General features: G+C 41.6%; 1 protein-coding gene across 4 annotated transcripts in view; it reads left to right on the top strand.

Moving 5' to 3' along the window:
• The window catches only part of WDR33 (WD repeat domain 33), a 334,355-nt gene that overhangs the window by 250,848 nt on the left and 68,672 nt on the right, over positions 1 to 14,835 (top strand). For all 4 annotated transcript variants that reach the window (XM_050751582.1, XM_050751583.1, XM_050751584.1 and 1 more), the window contains 3 exons: positions 11,778 to 12,004; positions 13,643 to 13,711; positions 14,354 to 14,458. In XM_050751582.1, coding sequence (XP_050607539.1) covers positions 11,801 to 12,004; positions 13,643 to 13,711; positions 14,354 to 14,458 — 378 coding nt within the window. In that variant the 5' untranslated portion in view covers positions 11,778 to 11,800. The remainder of the gene's footprint in view (positions 1 to 11,777; positions 12,005 to 13,642; positions 13,712 to 14,353; positions 14,459 to 14,835) is intronic.

Here is a 14,835-nt window from a genome sequence, read left to right as displayed (position 1 = left end):
CAGCTAGTGAATTGCTCATGTTAACTTTTAAGGTAGAAATTTTTATTGAGATAATTGTAGATTCACATGCATTTTTGAGAAATAATACAGAGAGATCCTTAATACAGAGATTCTGTGTATGTCCAGTTTCTCCCAGTGATAACAAATTGTAAAACTGTAGTACATTGTCACAAGCGGAGCGTTGATAATGATATGATCTGCAGATCTTGTTTAGATTTCCTCCAGTTTTACTGTATTTACTGTGTGTATCTATAGTTTTCTGCAATCTTATTATATGTTTATGTTCCTGTATTCACCACCATAATCAAGATATTAACAGTTTATCACTACAAGGGTTACCTTTTGTATAACCACACCCATGCACCCTCTCCCACCCCCCTAACTCTTGGCAGTCATTTCTATTGTTTTGGCATTTTAAGAATGCCACATAAATGAGGCATACAATATGTATTGGATACGTTCATGTATCTATTACCACAGTCAAGATATAGAATCTCGAACTTTAAAAAGCTATTAATTGGGCCGGGCATGGTGGCTCACACCTATAATCCCAGCACTTTGGGAGGCTGAGGCAGATGGATCACTTGAGGTCAGGAGTTTGAGACCAGCCTGGCCAACATGGTGAAACCCCATCTCTATTAGAGATAGGAAAAAAATTAGCTGGGTGTGGTGGTGCACACTCTTAGTCCCAGCTACTTGGGAGGCTGAGGTGGGAGAATTGCTTGAACCTGTGAGATGGAGGCTGTAGTGAGCTGAGATGGTGCCACTGCACTCCAGCCTGGGTAACAGAGTGAGACTGTCTCTCAAAAAGTAAAAAATAAAAAGCTATTAATAAATTATTTTGAGGTGGGGTCTCATTCTGCTGCCCAGACTGGAGTGCAGTGGTGTGATCATGGTTCACTGCAGCCTCAAACTCCTGGGCTCAGGGGATCCTCCTGCCTCAGCCTTTTGAGTAGATGGGACTGCAGGTGAAAGTTTACTTTTGAAGGAGGAGGGTCTCACTATGTTGGCTGGTCTCCAACTCCTGGCCTCAAGTGATCCTCCCACCTTGGTCACCCAAAGTGCTGGGGTTACACGCATGAGCCACTGTGCCTGGCCAAAACCTGCTTATTTAAACAGCTTCATTGATTATTCCTTAACAGATTGAATGGTCTCCATGTAATTTCTCCTGACTTTTCAGGATTCATATTAATTAAAGTTGGACAATGAAGAGAAAGGACATGTTGATCATTTTGTTACTGGTCTAGCCTACCGCTCATGAAGAGCCCCTGAAAGTTCAGTGACAGATTGGGTATCAAATTTCTTTCAGAGTAGATTGATTATCTTAGAACCTAGTGGACTATAGATAAATAATCTAAAACAGGGGTTTCCAGGCTGAGGTTTTGACCCTGGAGTCCAGGAGTGTTAATGGAGGTGTGAATCTTAAAACTTTATTATTTTTAAAAGTCCTATATTAATTGCTAGCTAGTTAATGCATCAATAATTTGCTTTTGGTTAGAATTCCGTTATCTCAGTTTGGGAAAACAAGCTTTCTTGTTCTGATCAGAAGCTCTGATTAGTGGCTGACATTGTAGGAATTGTTGGATTTGATAATTGGATCAAATTCTGGTACCATAGCTACTGTGATCAGCCACAATAGTCTTTTTTTTTTTTTTTTTTTTTTTTTTAGACGGAGTATTGCTCTGTTGCCCAGGCTGGAGATCAGTGGCACGATCTTGGCTCACTGCAACCTCCGCCTCCCAGGTTCACGCCATTCTCCTGCCTCAGCCTCCCGAGTTGCTGGGACTACAGGTGCCAGCCACCACACCTGGCTAATTTTTTGTATTTTTAGTAGACACTGGGTTTCACCATGTTAGTCAGGATGGTCTCGATCTCCGGACCTCATGATCCACCCGCCTTGGCCTCCCAAAGTGCTGGGATTACAGACGTGAGCCACCGCACCTGGCCTAGCCACAATATTCATACTGGACAGATGCTATATGTGATCTTCTTTGGCTATGGATATGCAGTGGCAGCAGACATTAGCAGAAATACACAGGAAGGGAACACCTCATGGTGGTGTTAACAGCAAGCCCTTGGCTTTCAGTGGACAGATTCCTAGGAAGAAAATACTTTGTAAATATTGTGACCCTGTATGCATACACACGAATCCAGTGGAAACAGAAGTTGCATAAAAACAGTTCTTTCAAATTTGCAATTCTATCATATGTTCTATTTTTTTTTTTTTTTTACTTTTTTTGAGACGGAGTCTTGCTCTGTTGCCCAGGCTAGAATGCAGTGTCGTGATCTGGGCTCACTGCAACCTCCGCCTCTGAGTTTCAAGCGATTCTCCTGCCTCAGCCTCCCAAGTAGCAGGGACTACGGTTGTGCGCCACCATACCTGGCTAATTTTTGTGTTTTTAGTAGAGACGGGGTTTCACGATATTAGCCAGGCTCGTCTTGAACTCCTGACCTCAAGTGATCCACCTGCCTTGGCCTCCCAGAGTGCTGGGATTACAGGCATGAGCCACCACCCTGGCCCTTTTTTGTTTTTTTAAATAAAAATAATGCTGCTTGTCAGCCACATTGATTTCAGGAACCATCAATAGGATGTGATTCTGGTTTAAAGAAAAAGCACTGCTTTAGACTCATTCATGATATTTCATGTCAGCATTTTTTTTTATGCCAGAGCCTCACTCTGCCCCTCTGAATCTTAGTTTAAAACTCTTTTTACTAATTTATATGAAGCATTCAGTAAATTCATTTTGTATTGAAGCTGAGGAATTAGTTGAGTGCTAACTAGGTCATTTTCCTATGTGTTTTAGTTGGAGATCTATTATAGTAAAATAATTCGAATGGTAGTCAGAAATATTTGGTCGGTGAAAAGATTATTTTGGATTATGTTTGTTTGGGGAAAAAATATGCTGGCCTTGGTATGCTGAGTGAATTAGAGAGCTTTATTTACTTTATTTTCTCAAGGGTCTCTCGCCTGACACTCCCTGCCCCTGCCTCCCTCACTTCACCCAGAATTTAAGCTTCTTAAGGCTGATTGGTGCTATAAGCTTCCTGTGCTATATCCCTTGTAATAGTGCCTGGCACACAGCATAGTAGTGTCTTAACGTAGTAGTAGCTTCTCACGTTGTTCTTTTTGAGCTCTTCTGTACTGATAAACCATCAGACTCTTGAGAACAGAATGTGTGTGTGTGTGTGTGTGTTGTTTGTGTGTGTGGGGGGTGTCTGTGTGTTCATTGTCTGGCGGGTGGTCAGGGCACATCAGTTTTTTGTTTTTGTTTCTTTTTTTTTTTTTTTTGAGATGGAGTCTTGTTCTGTTGTCCAGGCTGGAGCAACAGATCTTGGCTCACTGCAGCCTCTGCCTCTTGGGGTCAAGCGATTCTCCTGCCTCAGCCTCCTGAGTAGCTGGGATTACAGGCGCCAGCCATCGTGCCCAGCTAATTTTTGTATTTTTAGTGGAGATGGGGTTTTGCCATGTTGGCCAGGCCAGTCTTGAACTTCTGACCTCAGGTAATCCCACCCTCCTCGGACTCCCAGAGTGCTGGGATTACAGTCGTGAGCCACCACACCCAGCCAATAATTTTTAAAAATTTTTTTTGCGGAGATGGGGGTCTTCCTATTCTGCCTCAGCTTGTCTTGAACTCCTGGCCTCAAGAGATCCTCCTCCCTTGGCCTCTCAAAGTTTTGGGATTACAAGCATGAGCCACCACACCTGGCTCATTTTTAACTTTTATCTTCAACTGTAATTTCAGTATCATCACATGACTAAGATTATACAAGAAGTTATCTTGTGAGCATTTGGGACAAGAAACAGAATTGGCCAGGCACAGTGGCTTATGCCTATAATCCCACCACTTTGAGAGGCTGAGGTGGGAGGATCGTTTGAGCTCAGGAGTTCTGGACCAGCCTGGGCAACAAAGCGAGATCTGTCTCTACAGAAAATGAAAAAAATTAGCTGAGTCCAGGTGGCACACGTCTGTAGTTCCACCCACTTGGGAGGCTGAGACAGGAGGATCACTTGAGCTTCAGTGAGCTGTGGTAGTGCCACTGTATTCCATCCTGGGCAAGAGAGCAAGACCCTGTCTCAAAAAAAGCAGAATTACAAAGTTGGTATGGACTTGTGCATACAAACATTGGCACACTGTCTGAGTGTTCCATTCTGTTTAAAAGTATAGTCACCACATTGCTGAAAGATACAAATTTAATGCAAAATAATATTTTTGAGGCATGCAACTCATTTTACAGGTTGAGAAAATATGGAGAAATTGACTGGCTTTCCCGATTTTCTTGAGCAGTTGAAAGCTTAAGGCAAAGGATGCGATGCAAACTTTTGTGTACTCAGAATCTTTATATTTGCTAAAATTAGAGAAGGGGACCAGGCACTGCAAAGTCTGAAAACTACTGTTCTGTGAAATTAGGAGTGAAATTTAGTGAATCAGACTTGTGTGCTGTACCTGAGGCAGTGTATATATGTAAAGTAGGCTCTTGATAAAACTGTGGTGATTGCTTGAAACATTGAAGGTTTGTGTATAGGAGAAAGGCATGATGAATTCAGTGTTTCAGATGGATTTTTGTCCTTAGCAATTTGGTTGTATTGTTAATATATATTGAATAACAATAGGCAAATTATTTGTCTTCTCTACCTCAGTTCCTCTCTCTTGCACCCTCCTTTCCCAAACTCTTTGTCTGTCCTCCCTCTCCACCCTGGATGTGAGATGAGTGTGTTTTGGGGACTAAGTACTTTAAGTTGTGTTGTTCTGTTAGCATACCTCAAGTCAGTACTGCAGTGAGTACAAATCTCATTCATTACTTTTATAAAGGACAAGGCTCTTCTTTCTCTGCATTTGGTCATAAATCTAGATCTTTACTCATCCCAAGTAAAGCGTAGAGGATAGTTGTAATGACTTCTTTGAGGATTGGTTCTTTCTGTCATGGTCAATAACTTTTCAGTCTCACATGTCAAGTTTTCTGCTATCAGAGAAAGCTGTTGTATCATTTTTGCTTAAATATTTTTTTCTTTTTTTGAGACGGGGTCTCCCTGTGACACCCAGGCTGGAGTGCAGTGGTGCAACATTGGTTCACTGCAGCCTTGACCTCCCAGGCTGCCATCTCAGTCTCCTGAGTAGCTGGGACTACAGGTGTGCACCACCAGGCCTGGCTAATTTTTGTATTTTTTGTAGAGACAGGGTCTTACTGGGTGGTCTTGAACTCCTGGGCTCAAACAATCCACCTGTATCGGCCTCCCAAAATGCTAGGATTACAGGTGTGATTGCTGAGTGTTTTTGGCAACCTATGTTGAAGGAGAGTCAGGAGGTATTTTGCCTTGACTGCCCCTCTCTTAGCTTGGGCTGCTATAACAAAGCACCATAGACTGGGGGATTAAACAGTAGAAATGTATCTTCTCAAAGTTCTGGAGGCTGAAAGTCTGAGATCAGGATGTGAGCAGGGCTGGTTCCTGGAGAGCCTCTCCTCTCGGCTTGTAGATGGCTGTCTTTTCTCTCTGTCCTTACAGTCATTCTTCTGTCTGTGTTGTCTGTGTCCTAATCTTCGTTTAAAAGAATACCAGTTAGATTGGATTAGGACCCTAAATCTAAATAGACTCACATTGTGAGGTACTGGAGGTTAGGACTTAAACTTACGAATTTTTGAGGGGACACATTTCAGCCCATGACAGCCGCCAAGAGACTGTTGTGATTTTGGCCAAGTAACTTTATAGTTTGCAGGATGTGAAGCTGAAGTGTATAAGGTATAGATGCAGCCTGGTCACTGTATTGTGAAGAGATTTTTTGTTTTAGTTTTATTTTAGGCTGGATGTTTGTTTCAAATATAATTGTTCTTTTTTTTTTCTCATTTTCTTCTTGCTTGACCTTTATTTCTGAAACACCATCAGTACTTGACCATTCAAAGAAAAGTTAAAAACGCCTTTTCAGAACCAGTTTTACTCAACAGATTTGTAAATGGAAAGATTATTTTCGCATCCTCTACGAGGTCATAAATGAAGGATTGATATTTTTCTGTAGCTTTAACATATGAGTTATTTCAAAGAGTGTAAGTAACAATACTTTTTTTTGCATTTGACTTCAGTCATTTTCCTCATATTTGTAGGATAAATATCCTTGATGTGACTCTTGATTAGTGCTTTGTATCCATATACGCTCCACCCAGCTTCAACAGTCATCAACTTTCTGTTGTTTCATCTTTTGTCCCTTAAAATTTTTTTTGCAGTGGGCCAGGCACGATGGCTCATGCCTGTAATCCCAGCACCTTGGGAGGCCGAGGCGGGTGGATCACCTGAGGTCAGGAGTTTGAGTGTAGCCTGATCAACATGGCAAAACCCCGGCTCTACTAAAATGACAAAAATTAGCTGGACGTGGTGGAGTGCGCTTATAGTCCCAGCTACTTGGGAGGTGGAGGCAGGAGAATTGCTTGAACCCGGGAGGCGGAGGTTACAGTGCCTGCCTGGGCAATAGAGTGAGACTCTGTCTCAAAAAAAAATAAAATAAAATAAAAAATAAAAATTTTTTCCAGTTGGTAAGCCCGTTATTCCTTAATTGAGGTAAAAGTCACATAACAGAGAATTCACTGTTGTAACCATTTTAAAGTGTATAATTCAGTGGGATTTGGTAAGTTCACAGTTTTTTTGCAGCAACTACCTCTGTCAGGTTGCAAGACATTTTCATCATCCCAAAAGGAAATTCTATTTTTGTTAAGCAGTCGTTCTCCATTCCTCTCATTCCCTGGCCCTTGGCAAACACTAATCTTTTAGCTTTTTGTCTCTGTATATTAGCATGTTCTGGATTTTTCATATAAATGTAATCACACAATATGTGACTTTTTGTGGCTGACTTCTTTCACTTAGCATTTTTTTTTTGAGACGGAGTCTCACTGTCGCCCAGGCTGGAGTGCAGTGGCTCAATCTTGGCTCACTGCAAGCTCCGCCTCCCAGGTTCACGCCATTCTCCTGCCTCAGCCTCCTGAGTAGCTGGGACTACAGGTGCCCGCCACCATGCCTGGCTAGTTTTTTTGTATTTTTAGTAGAGACGGGGTTTCACCGTGTTAGCCAGGATGGTCTCGATCTCCTGACCTTGTGATCCACCCGCCTCGGCCTCCCAAAGTGCTGGGATTATAGGCGTGAGTCACCACGCCCGGCAGCATAATGTTTTTGATATTCATGTTGTATTTATATCAACTTAATTTCTTTTTTGCAGCTGAATAATATTTAAATCCCTTTTGACTTGTGAAAAAAAATCTATTCTCATTTTATAGTAATAGAAACTATACTGTTAGAATAATTTTATTCTAATGTAATTAGGTATTTGATTTGGAAGTCATAATTTTAAAATATGCTTTTGGGCCGGGATCTGTGACTCATGCCTGTAATCCCAGCACTTTGGGAAACTGAGGTGGGCGGATCACCTGAGGCTAGAAGTTTGAGACCATCCTGGCCAACATGGTGAAACCATGTCTCTAATGAAAATACAAAAATTAGCCAGGCATGGTGGCAGATGCCTGTAATCCCACGTACTCGGGAGGCTGAGGCAGCAGAATTGCTTGAACCCAGGAGGCAGAGGTTGTGGTGAGCTGAGATCACGCCACTGCACTCTAGCCAGGGCAACAGAGTGAGACTGTGTCTCAAAAAAAAAAAAAAAAAAAAAAAGCTTTTGGGCTGGAGGTGGTGGCTCATGCCGGTAATCCTAGCACTTTCGGAGACCCAAGCAGGTGGATTGCTTGGGCTCAGGAGTTCAAGACCAGCCTACTAAAATACAAGAAAATTACCTGGGCATGGTGGCATGCGCCTGATGGTCCCAGCTACTCAGGAGGCTGAGGTGGGAGGGCTGTTTAAGCCCGGGAGGCGGAGCTTGCAGTGAGCTGAGATCACACCACTGCACTCCAGCCTGGGCAACAAGGCAAGACTCCATCTCAAAAAAAAAAAAAAAAAAGCTTTCCAAAACAGCTTTATTTTAGAATTACTGGCCCAGACATCTGAATTGAAGCTGGTAATTGAAATTGGGATGCTGAAACTTAATTGGATTCATGGAATAACTGAGTAAACAGAGTCTTCCACCAGCCTTATTGAATCAACTGCTTAGTGCTTTTCTGCCGTTTAATTCACGCACAGCTCTAAGACATAGAATATTTTTCATCTTCTTTCTTTCTTTTTTTTTTTTCTTGAGACGGAGTCTTGCTCTGTTGCCCAGGCTGGAGTGCAGTGGCCGGATCTCAGCTCACTGCAAGCTCCGCCTCCCGGATTTGCGCCATTCTCCTGCCTCAGCCTCCCAAGTAGCTGGGACTACAGGCGCCCGCCACCTCGCCCGGCTAGTTTTTTGTATTTTTTTTTAGTAGAGACGGGGTTTCACCGCATTAGCCAGGATTGTCTCGATCTCCTGACCTCGTGATCCGCCCGTCTCGGCCTCCCAAAGTGCTGGGATTACAGGCTTGAGCCACTGCGCCCGGCCTTTTCATCTTATTTCAAGCTAATGTTTGCCAAGGACCTTCTGGGATTGCTTCAGAGTGGTGGAAGTAACACAGGTTAAATGCATATTTTATTGCACTATTTATTTGTGGTGTGCAAAAGTCAGGATTTCTTTTCCCTTCACCCCTCCTCCTCGTTGTTGTTATTATTATTCAAATTTAATGGTCTTAGGAGGGACCAATGTGACAAGGCTGAATGAAGTAGTACCAAGAATATTTCATCAAAAGGAAATCAAAAATTTTTTCAGCCTCATTGTTTAGTGTCTAGAGAGTGAGATAAGGCAGTTTTAAGAGTACAGACAAATGGCTGGGCGCCGTGGCTCACACCTGTAATCACAGCACTTTGGGAGGCCGAGGCGGGCAGATCAGGAGGTCAGGAGATCGAGACTATCCTGGCTAACACGGTGAAGCCCCGTCTCTACTAAAAATACTAAAAAATTAGCTGGGCGTGGTGGCGGGCGCCTGTACTCCCAGCTACTCGGGAGGCTGAGATAGGAAAATGGCGTGAACCCGGGAGGCAAAGCTTGCAGTGAGCCAAGATCGAGCCACTGCACTCCAGCCTGGGCGACAGAGTGAGACTCCATCTCAAAAACAAAAACAAAACAAAAAAAAGAATACAGGCAAATAATGGTGACCACAGTCTTTTCTGCTTTTGAAATCAAAAGCTATTGTGGAAATGTTTCTAACTTCTCTCCTTTATTGTATTTGTAATAGTTTTTAATTTTATTATTTTATTTTATTTTTGGAGACAGGGTCTTGTTCTGTCACCTAGGTTGGAGTGCAGTGGCGCTATCATGGTTCACTGCAGATTTGACTTCCCAGTCTCAAGTGATCCTCCCACCTCAGCCCCCTGAGTAGCTGGGGCAACAGTTGCGCACCAGCACACTGGGCTAATTAAAACAATTTTTTTAAAAAATCATGCATATTTGTATTATTGGCATGTAAGTTTAAATGTAGAACATTGAAGTTGAAAAACTATAAGGTCTTAACATTTTTCTCTTCAGATATAAACTTAAGGTTACCTTTGTAAATATGTAAATAACACATACTGAGAAATATGTTTCTGTGGTATTTTGCTCCTGAAATTTGGGCATACGTACTTTCTTTGTTCGTTATAGATATGAAATAAGGTAGTTTATTCCTCTTTCTACACTATTCCTAGGAAATTTAAAAGAACAAAAGTCAAATTTTAAAGACCTTTAATGACTTGTATAAAATGGAGTCTTAACAATAAACATAAAAGTAATTAGTTTTATCATCAAACTTCTAAGTGATTTTTTTTTTTTTAAGACAGAGTCTTGCCCTGTCGCCCAGGCTGGAGTGCAGTGATGTGATTTCGGCTCACTGCAACCTCTCCCTCCTGGGTTCATATGATTCTCCTGCCTCAGCCTCCCAAGTAGCTGGGATTACAGGAGCCCGCCACCACGCCCAGCTAATTTTTTTTTTTTTTTTGAGACGGAGTCTGGCTCTGTCACCCAGGCTGGAGTGCAGTGGCTGGATCTCAGCTCACTGCAAGCTCCGCCTCCGGGGTTTACGCCATTCTCCTGCCTCAGCCTCCCGAGTAGCTGGGACTACAGGCGCCCGCCACCACACCTGGCTAGTTTTTTGTATTTTTTAGTAGAGATGGGGTTTCACCGTGTTAGCCAGGATGGTCTTGATCTCCTGACCTCGTGATCCGCCCGTCTCGGCCTCCCAAAGTGCTGGGATTACAGGCTTGAGCCACCACGCCCGGCCAATTTTTTGTATTTTTAGTAGAGACGGGGTTTCACCATGTTGGCCAGGTTGGTCTCAATCTCCTGACCTTGTGATCTGCCCGCCTTGGCCTCCCAAAGTGCTGGGATTATAGGCATGAGCCACTGTGCCTGGCCTAAGTGAAATATTAATTAATTAGTTATTTTTTGAGACAGTTTCGCTCTGTCGCCCAGGCTGGAGTGCAGTGGTGTGATCTCAGCTCACTGCAAGCTCTGCCTCCCAGGTTCACACCATTCTCCTGCCTCAGTCTCCCAAGTAACTGGGACTACAGGCACTTGCCACCACGCCCGGCTAATTTTTTTTTTTTGTATTTTTAGTAGAGACGGATTTCACCGTGTTAGCCAGGATGGTCTCGATCTCCTGACCTCGTGATCCACCTGCCTCGGCCTCCCAAAGTGGTGGGATTACAGGTGTGAGCCACCACGCCCAGCTGTGAAATTTTAATTTTAAAAATGTAAGGCCAGGCTTGGTGGCTCATGCCTGTAATCCCAGCACTTTAGGAGGCCAAAGTATGAGGATCTCGAGCCCCGGAGTCTGAGACCAGCCTGGGCAACACAGTGAGATCTTATCTCTAGGGGAAAAAAAGAGAAAAAGTGAACAATTCCCAGTGATTCTACCTTCTTTTATTCCCTAAACATAAACACATACCCACCCACTGACTCACACATATACACCCTGCCTCAAGCTGTTACCAATCCTGCTTTTTTTCTTCAGGAGGCTGAATTTTATAACAAATGCCTATTAGCACTTATTCTGTGAATTAGTCTTTCTCTGCACCCCCCCCCTTCCTTCTTTCCAACAGGGTCTCTTCCTGTCACTCAGGCTGGAGTGCGGTGGCATGATCATTGCTCACTGCAACCTCAAAATTCTGGACTCAAGTGATTCTCCTGTCTCAGCCTCCAGAATAGTTAGGACTACAGGTGCATGCCATCATGCCCAGCTAATGTTTTTATTTTTTATAGAGATGGGAATCTCACTATGTTCCCCAGCCCGATCTTACTCCTGGCCTCAAGCGATCCTTCCACCTTGACTGTCGTCTTTTTCAAATGTGTGGCTGGTCTCTGTTATTGATCTAATATAGTCATGCACCACAAAATGACATTGTGGTCAATGTTGGACCACATATATGATAGTGGTCTCATAAGATTTTAATATAGTATTTTTATCATACTTTTCTGTGGTTTCTTTTCTATGTTTAGATACATGAATACTTACTGTGTTACGGTTGCCACCAGCATTCAGTATAGTAACATGCTGTGCAGGTTTGTAACCTAGGAGCATGAGGCTGCACCATGTAGCCTCGGTATGTAGTAGGCTATGTATACCATCTAGGTTTGTGTAAGTACAACTCTGTGAAGTTTGTACAATGATGAAATTGCCTAAGGATGCATCTCTGAGAACATATGCCCGTTAAGTGACTCATGACTGTAGTTCATTGTGTAACTGGAAATGATGCATGTTAGATAAGGGAAAAGAAGTGTAAAAAGTGTTAATTTAAAAATGTTTTCAGGCATTGTTGGAGTGCTGATATTTGAAGTGAAAGTACTTTTTCCTTATCCTAGTATCCTGGAAGGAAAACATCACCATGGCTACAGAAATTGGTTCTCCTCCTCGTTTTTTCCATATGCCAAGGTTCCAGCACCAGGCACCTCGACAGTTGTTTTATAAGCGACCTGATTTTGCACAACAGCAAGCAATGCAACAGCTTACTTTTGATGGAAAACGAATGAGAAAAGCTGTAAACCGAAAAACCATAGACTACAATCCATCTGTAATTAAGTATTTGGAGGTAAGCCTAATTAATTTGCTTCAGATGACCAAACTTTGGTTATTTATTTGTTTTATTTTATTTTTTTGAGATGGAGTTTCTTTCTTGTTGTTCAGGCCAGAGTGCAATGGTGCGGTTTTGTCTCACTGCAACCTCTGCCTCCCAGGTTCAAGTGATTCTTCTGCCTCAGCTTCCCAAGTAGCTGGGATTCTAGGCTCCTGCCACCATGCCTGGCTAATTTTTGTAGTTTTAGTAGAAAGAGAATTTCAACTATGTTGGCTGGGCTGGTCTTGAACTCCTAACCTCAGGTGATCCACCCACCTCAGCCTCCCAAAGTGCTGGGATTACAGGTGTGAGCCACTGCACCTGGCCTGGTTATTTAAAAGAAGATGATTTTCTAGATGTAGTGTAGTAAGTTATGTATACCTGTGTTAGTTGAATTAGTGGGACAAGGTGGAATTTCAAATTGGCTCATTTAGGAAGAACCTCAAACCACCAGCACTTTCTAAAATTCTGTGCCTGTATCATCTTGTAAAAAATTATTAAAGTTAGACCCCATTTTAGAAACAGGATTTGCTCTAAAAGTTCACAGATTAGAAGGGAGTACTTTAATCGCTAGGCCAATCTTAAAACACTTGTTAAATCTGCAGTGTATATGAAATAATAAAAGACCACCAGCATAGGAATATTTTTGTTAGACAATGGCTTGGAGAACATGGATTCTCCCACTTCCAAGCCCTGGTGGTAGGTGGTACTTAGAGTCAGGGAAAGGGCTTTACGTTCTTGAGGACTGAATGCCTACTGCAGTCCTACAAGGTGAAAGCAACTCAGATAGTAAAGTCAAGGCAGGGTCTACCTACAGTTTCCCGTTAGAGTTATTTATTTACTTGGGTTAAGGTAGGAATTAGCCTTATTACTAATATTACCCTATTAGGTTCATTGGGCTTAGGTCTGGCTTCCTATGAAAATTTGTCTGTTTTTCATTACTTTAGACCTGTGGTTAAAGACCTATTTGCATATTGGGCCTAATTAGTATGTTGCAGGCATAATGGAGAAAGAGATTCAGAGATAAAGACAGATTTTGATTTTTCTGGGAATTTCAATTGGGAAAGTAGGCTAGGAGAGAATTTGAGAGAAATTAAGACGACCAAGGGCAAGATATGAGGAATTGTTTTGTGCTTAGGGCTTTGAAGGAATTGGGGATGTCTGTTTACCCTCTCTGCTGTTTCCTTTTCTTAAGGTAGCATCAGGGAGACTGTGTTGGAGCTGACAGTGTCTTGGATGAGTGGGTAGGGGCTAATATGATAAAGTGAGGAGGGAAGTTCTTTTTGAACAAGTAATTTCTGGCTTGTATTTTTAGTAGAGACAGGATTTCACCATGTTGGCCAGGCTGGTCTTGAACTTCTGACCTCAAGTGATCTGCCTGCCTCGGCCTCCCAAAGTGCTAGGATTTACAGGTGTGAGGCACTGTGAGGAGGGAAGTTCTAAGCAGTGTTAGTAGCATCAGAAGGGAAAGCTCTCTAAGGCACCCACTATTTTAGAAAATAGTATTTTTTAATTCTGTTTATCCATTTTTAATATAGCTTATGTTTTGTTAATTTCAAATTGAGTATAATTAGACTATATAATCATTAATTGATCTATTTATTTATTTAACAGAACAGAATATGGCAAAGAGACCAGAGAGATATGCGGGCAATTCAGCCTGATGCAGGTTATTACAATGACGTAAGTATATGATGTGTCGTACTAGCTTAATAGACACTTCCTTGCTTGAATATTTTAGCTTTAACTACGTGACTTCAAGTCCAAAATGGTCTTTTCTTTTTACATTTTTATAATTAAAATATTCCCAAAGGGATAATATAACACATCTGTGTAAACTGTGCATTATGTTTTTGTCTCAATTTAGATTTTCCTTTTAATCTAATGATGGGTGAATTTTTGATTTGGGGCTTAAAGCAGTGTCCAAAAAGAAGCTTTGTAATCTAAAGTCTTGTAATTGGAAAATTAATTTAAATTTCTTAAAACTTAAATTTGAACTTAATAAGCTTTCTGTGAACATGTTTAATTGTGTTGACTTTAAGTACTAACTGGGTTAGTACTTGTACCAACTTGTACTGGGTTAGTACTGGTACTTGATTTTCTTGTTTGTTTAGTAATAATGGGTATTTAACTTTCCTGTATCTCACTTTTCTTCACTTAATTAGTAAGCTAATTGTAATAATTCTTTATTATAGTTTTTGTGGGAAAGTTTTATATGGTCCCAAATTTGTCTTTAAATGTTGAAATAATTACCTTGCCGTGTTTCTGGTTTCTGCCTTGTATGTAATCAGGAGCTCTAAAAACCCAATTTTCTTTTTTTTTTAGCTGGTCCCACCTATAGGAATGTTGAATAATCCTATGAATGCAGTAACAACAAAATTTGTTCGGACATCAACAAATAAAGTAAAGTGTCCGGTATTTGTTGTTAGGGTAAGTAATCTGTTGGATATTTTGGGGGAAAATAAATCCAGAGTTATATAGCAAATGTATTTGACAGGGCAAAGAAAAACATTATTTTAAAAGTATATCTGGGCTTATAATTGGTTTATTGCTAGTAATTTTATTTTGGAATATCCAGTTGTTTATCTACTTTATCACCATTGAGTGAGATATCACTTTTGGATTGTTTTTCTTCATGTGGCAATTTCTGTAGAATTCTCTCAATAGATGGATACATGTTGTAGCAGGTCTCAGAGTTGCCTTTGAATAGGGATGCTTTTGTTATTATTTAGAACAGCAGCATCCCAAGGTAAATGAAGAATACTTAGGAGTTACTAGGCAGGAAAACATCTGAGAGCCGAAGAACT

Source organism: Macaca thibetana, chromosome 12 (genome assembly GCF_024542745.1).
Source record: "Macaca thibetana thibetana isolate TM-01 chromosome 12, ASM2454274v1, whole genome shotgun sequence".
In the NCBI taxonomy this organism is placed as follows: Eukaryota; Metazoa; Chordata; class Mammalia; order Primates; family Cercopithecidae; genus Macaca; species Macaca thibetana.
This window is presented reverse-complemented; position numbering and strand designations above follow the sequence as displayed.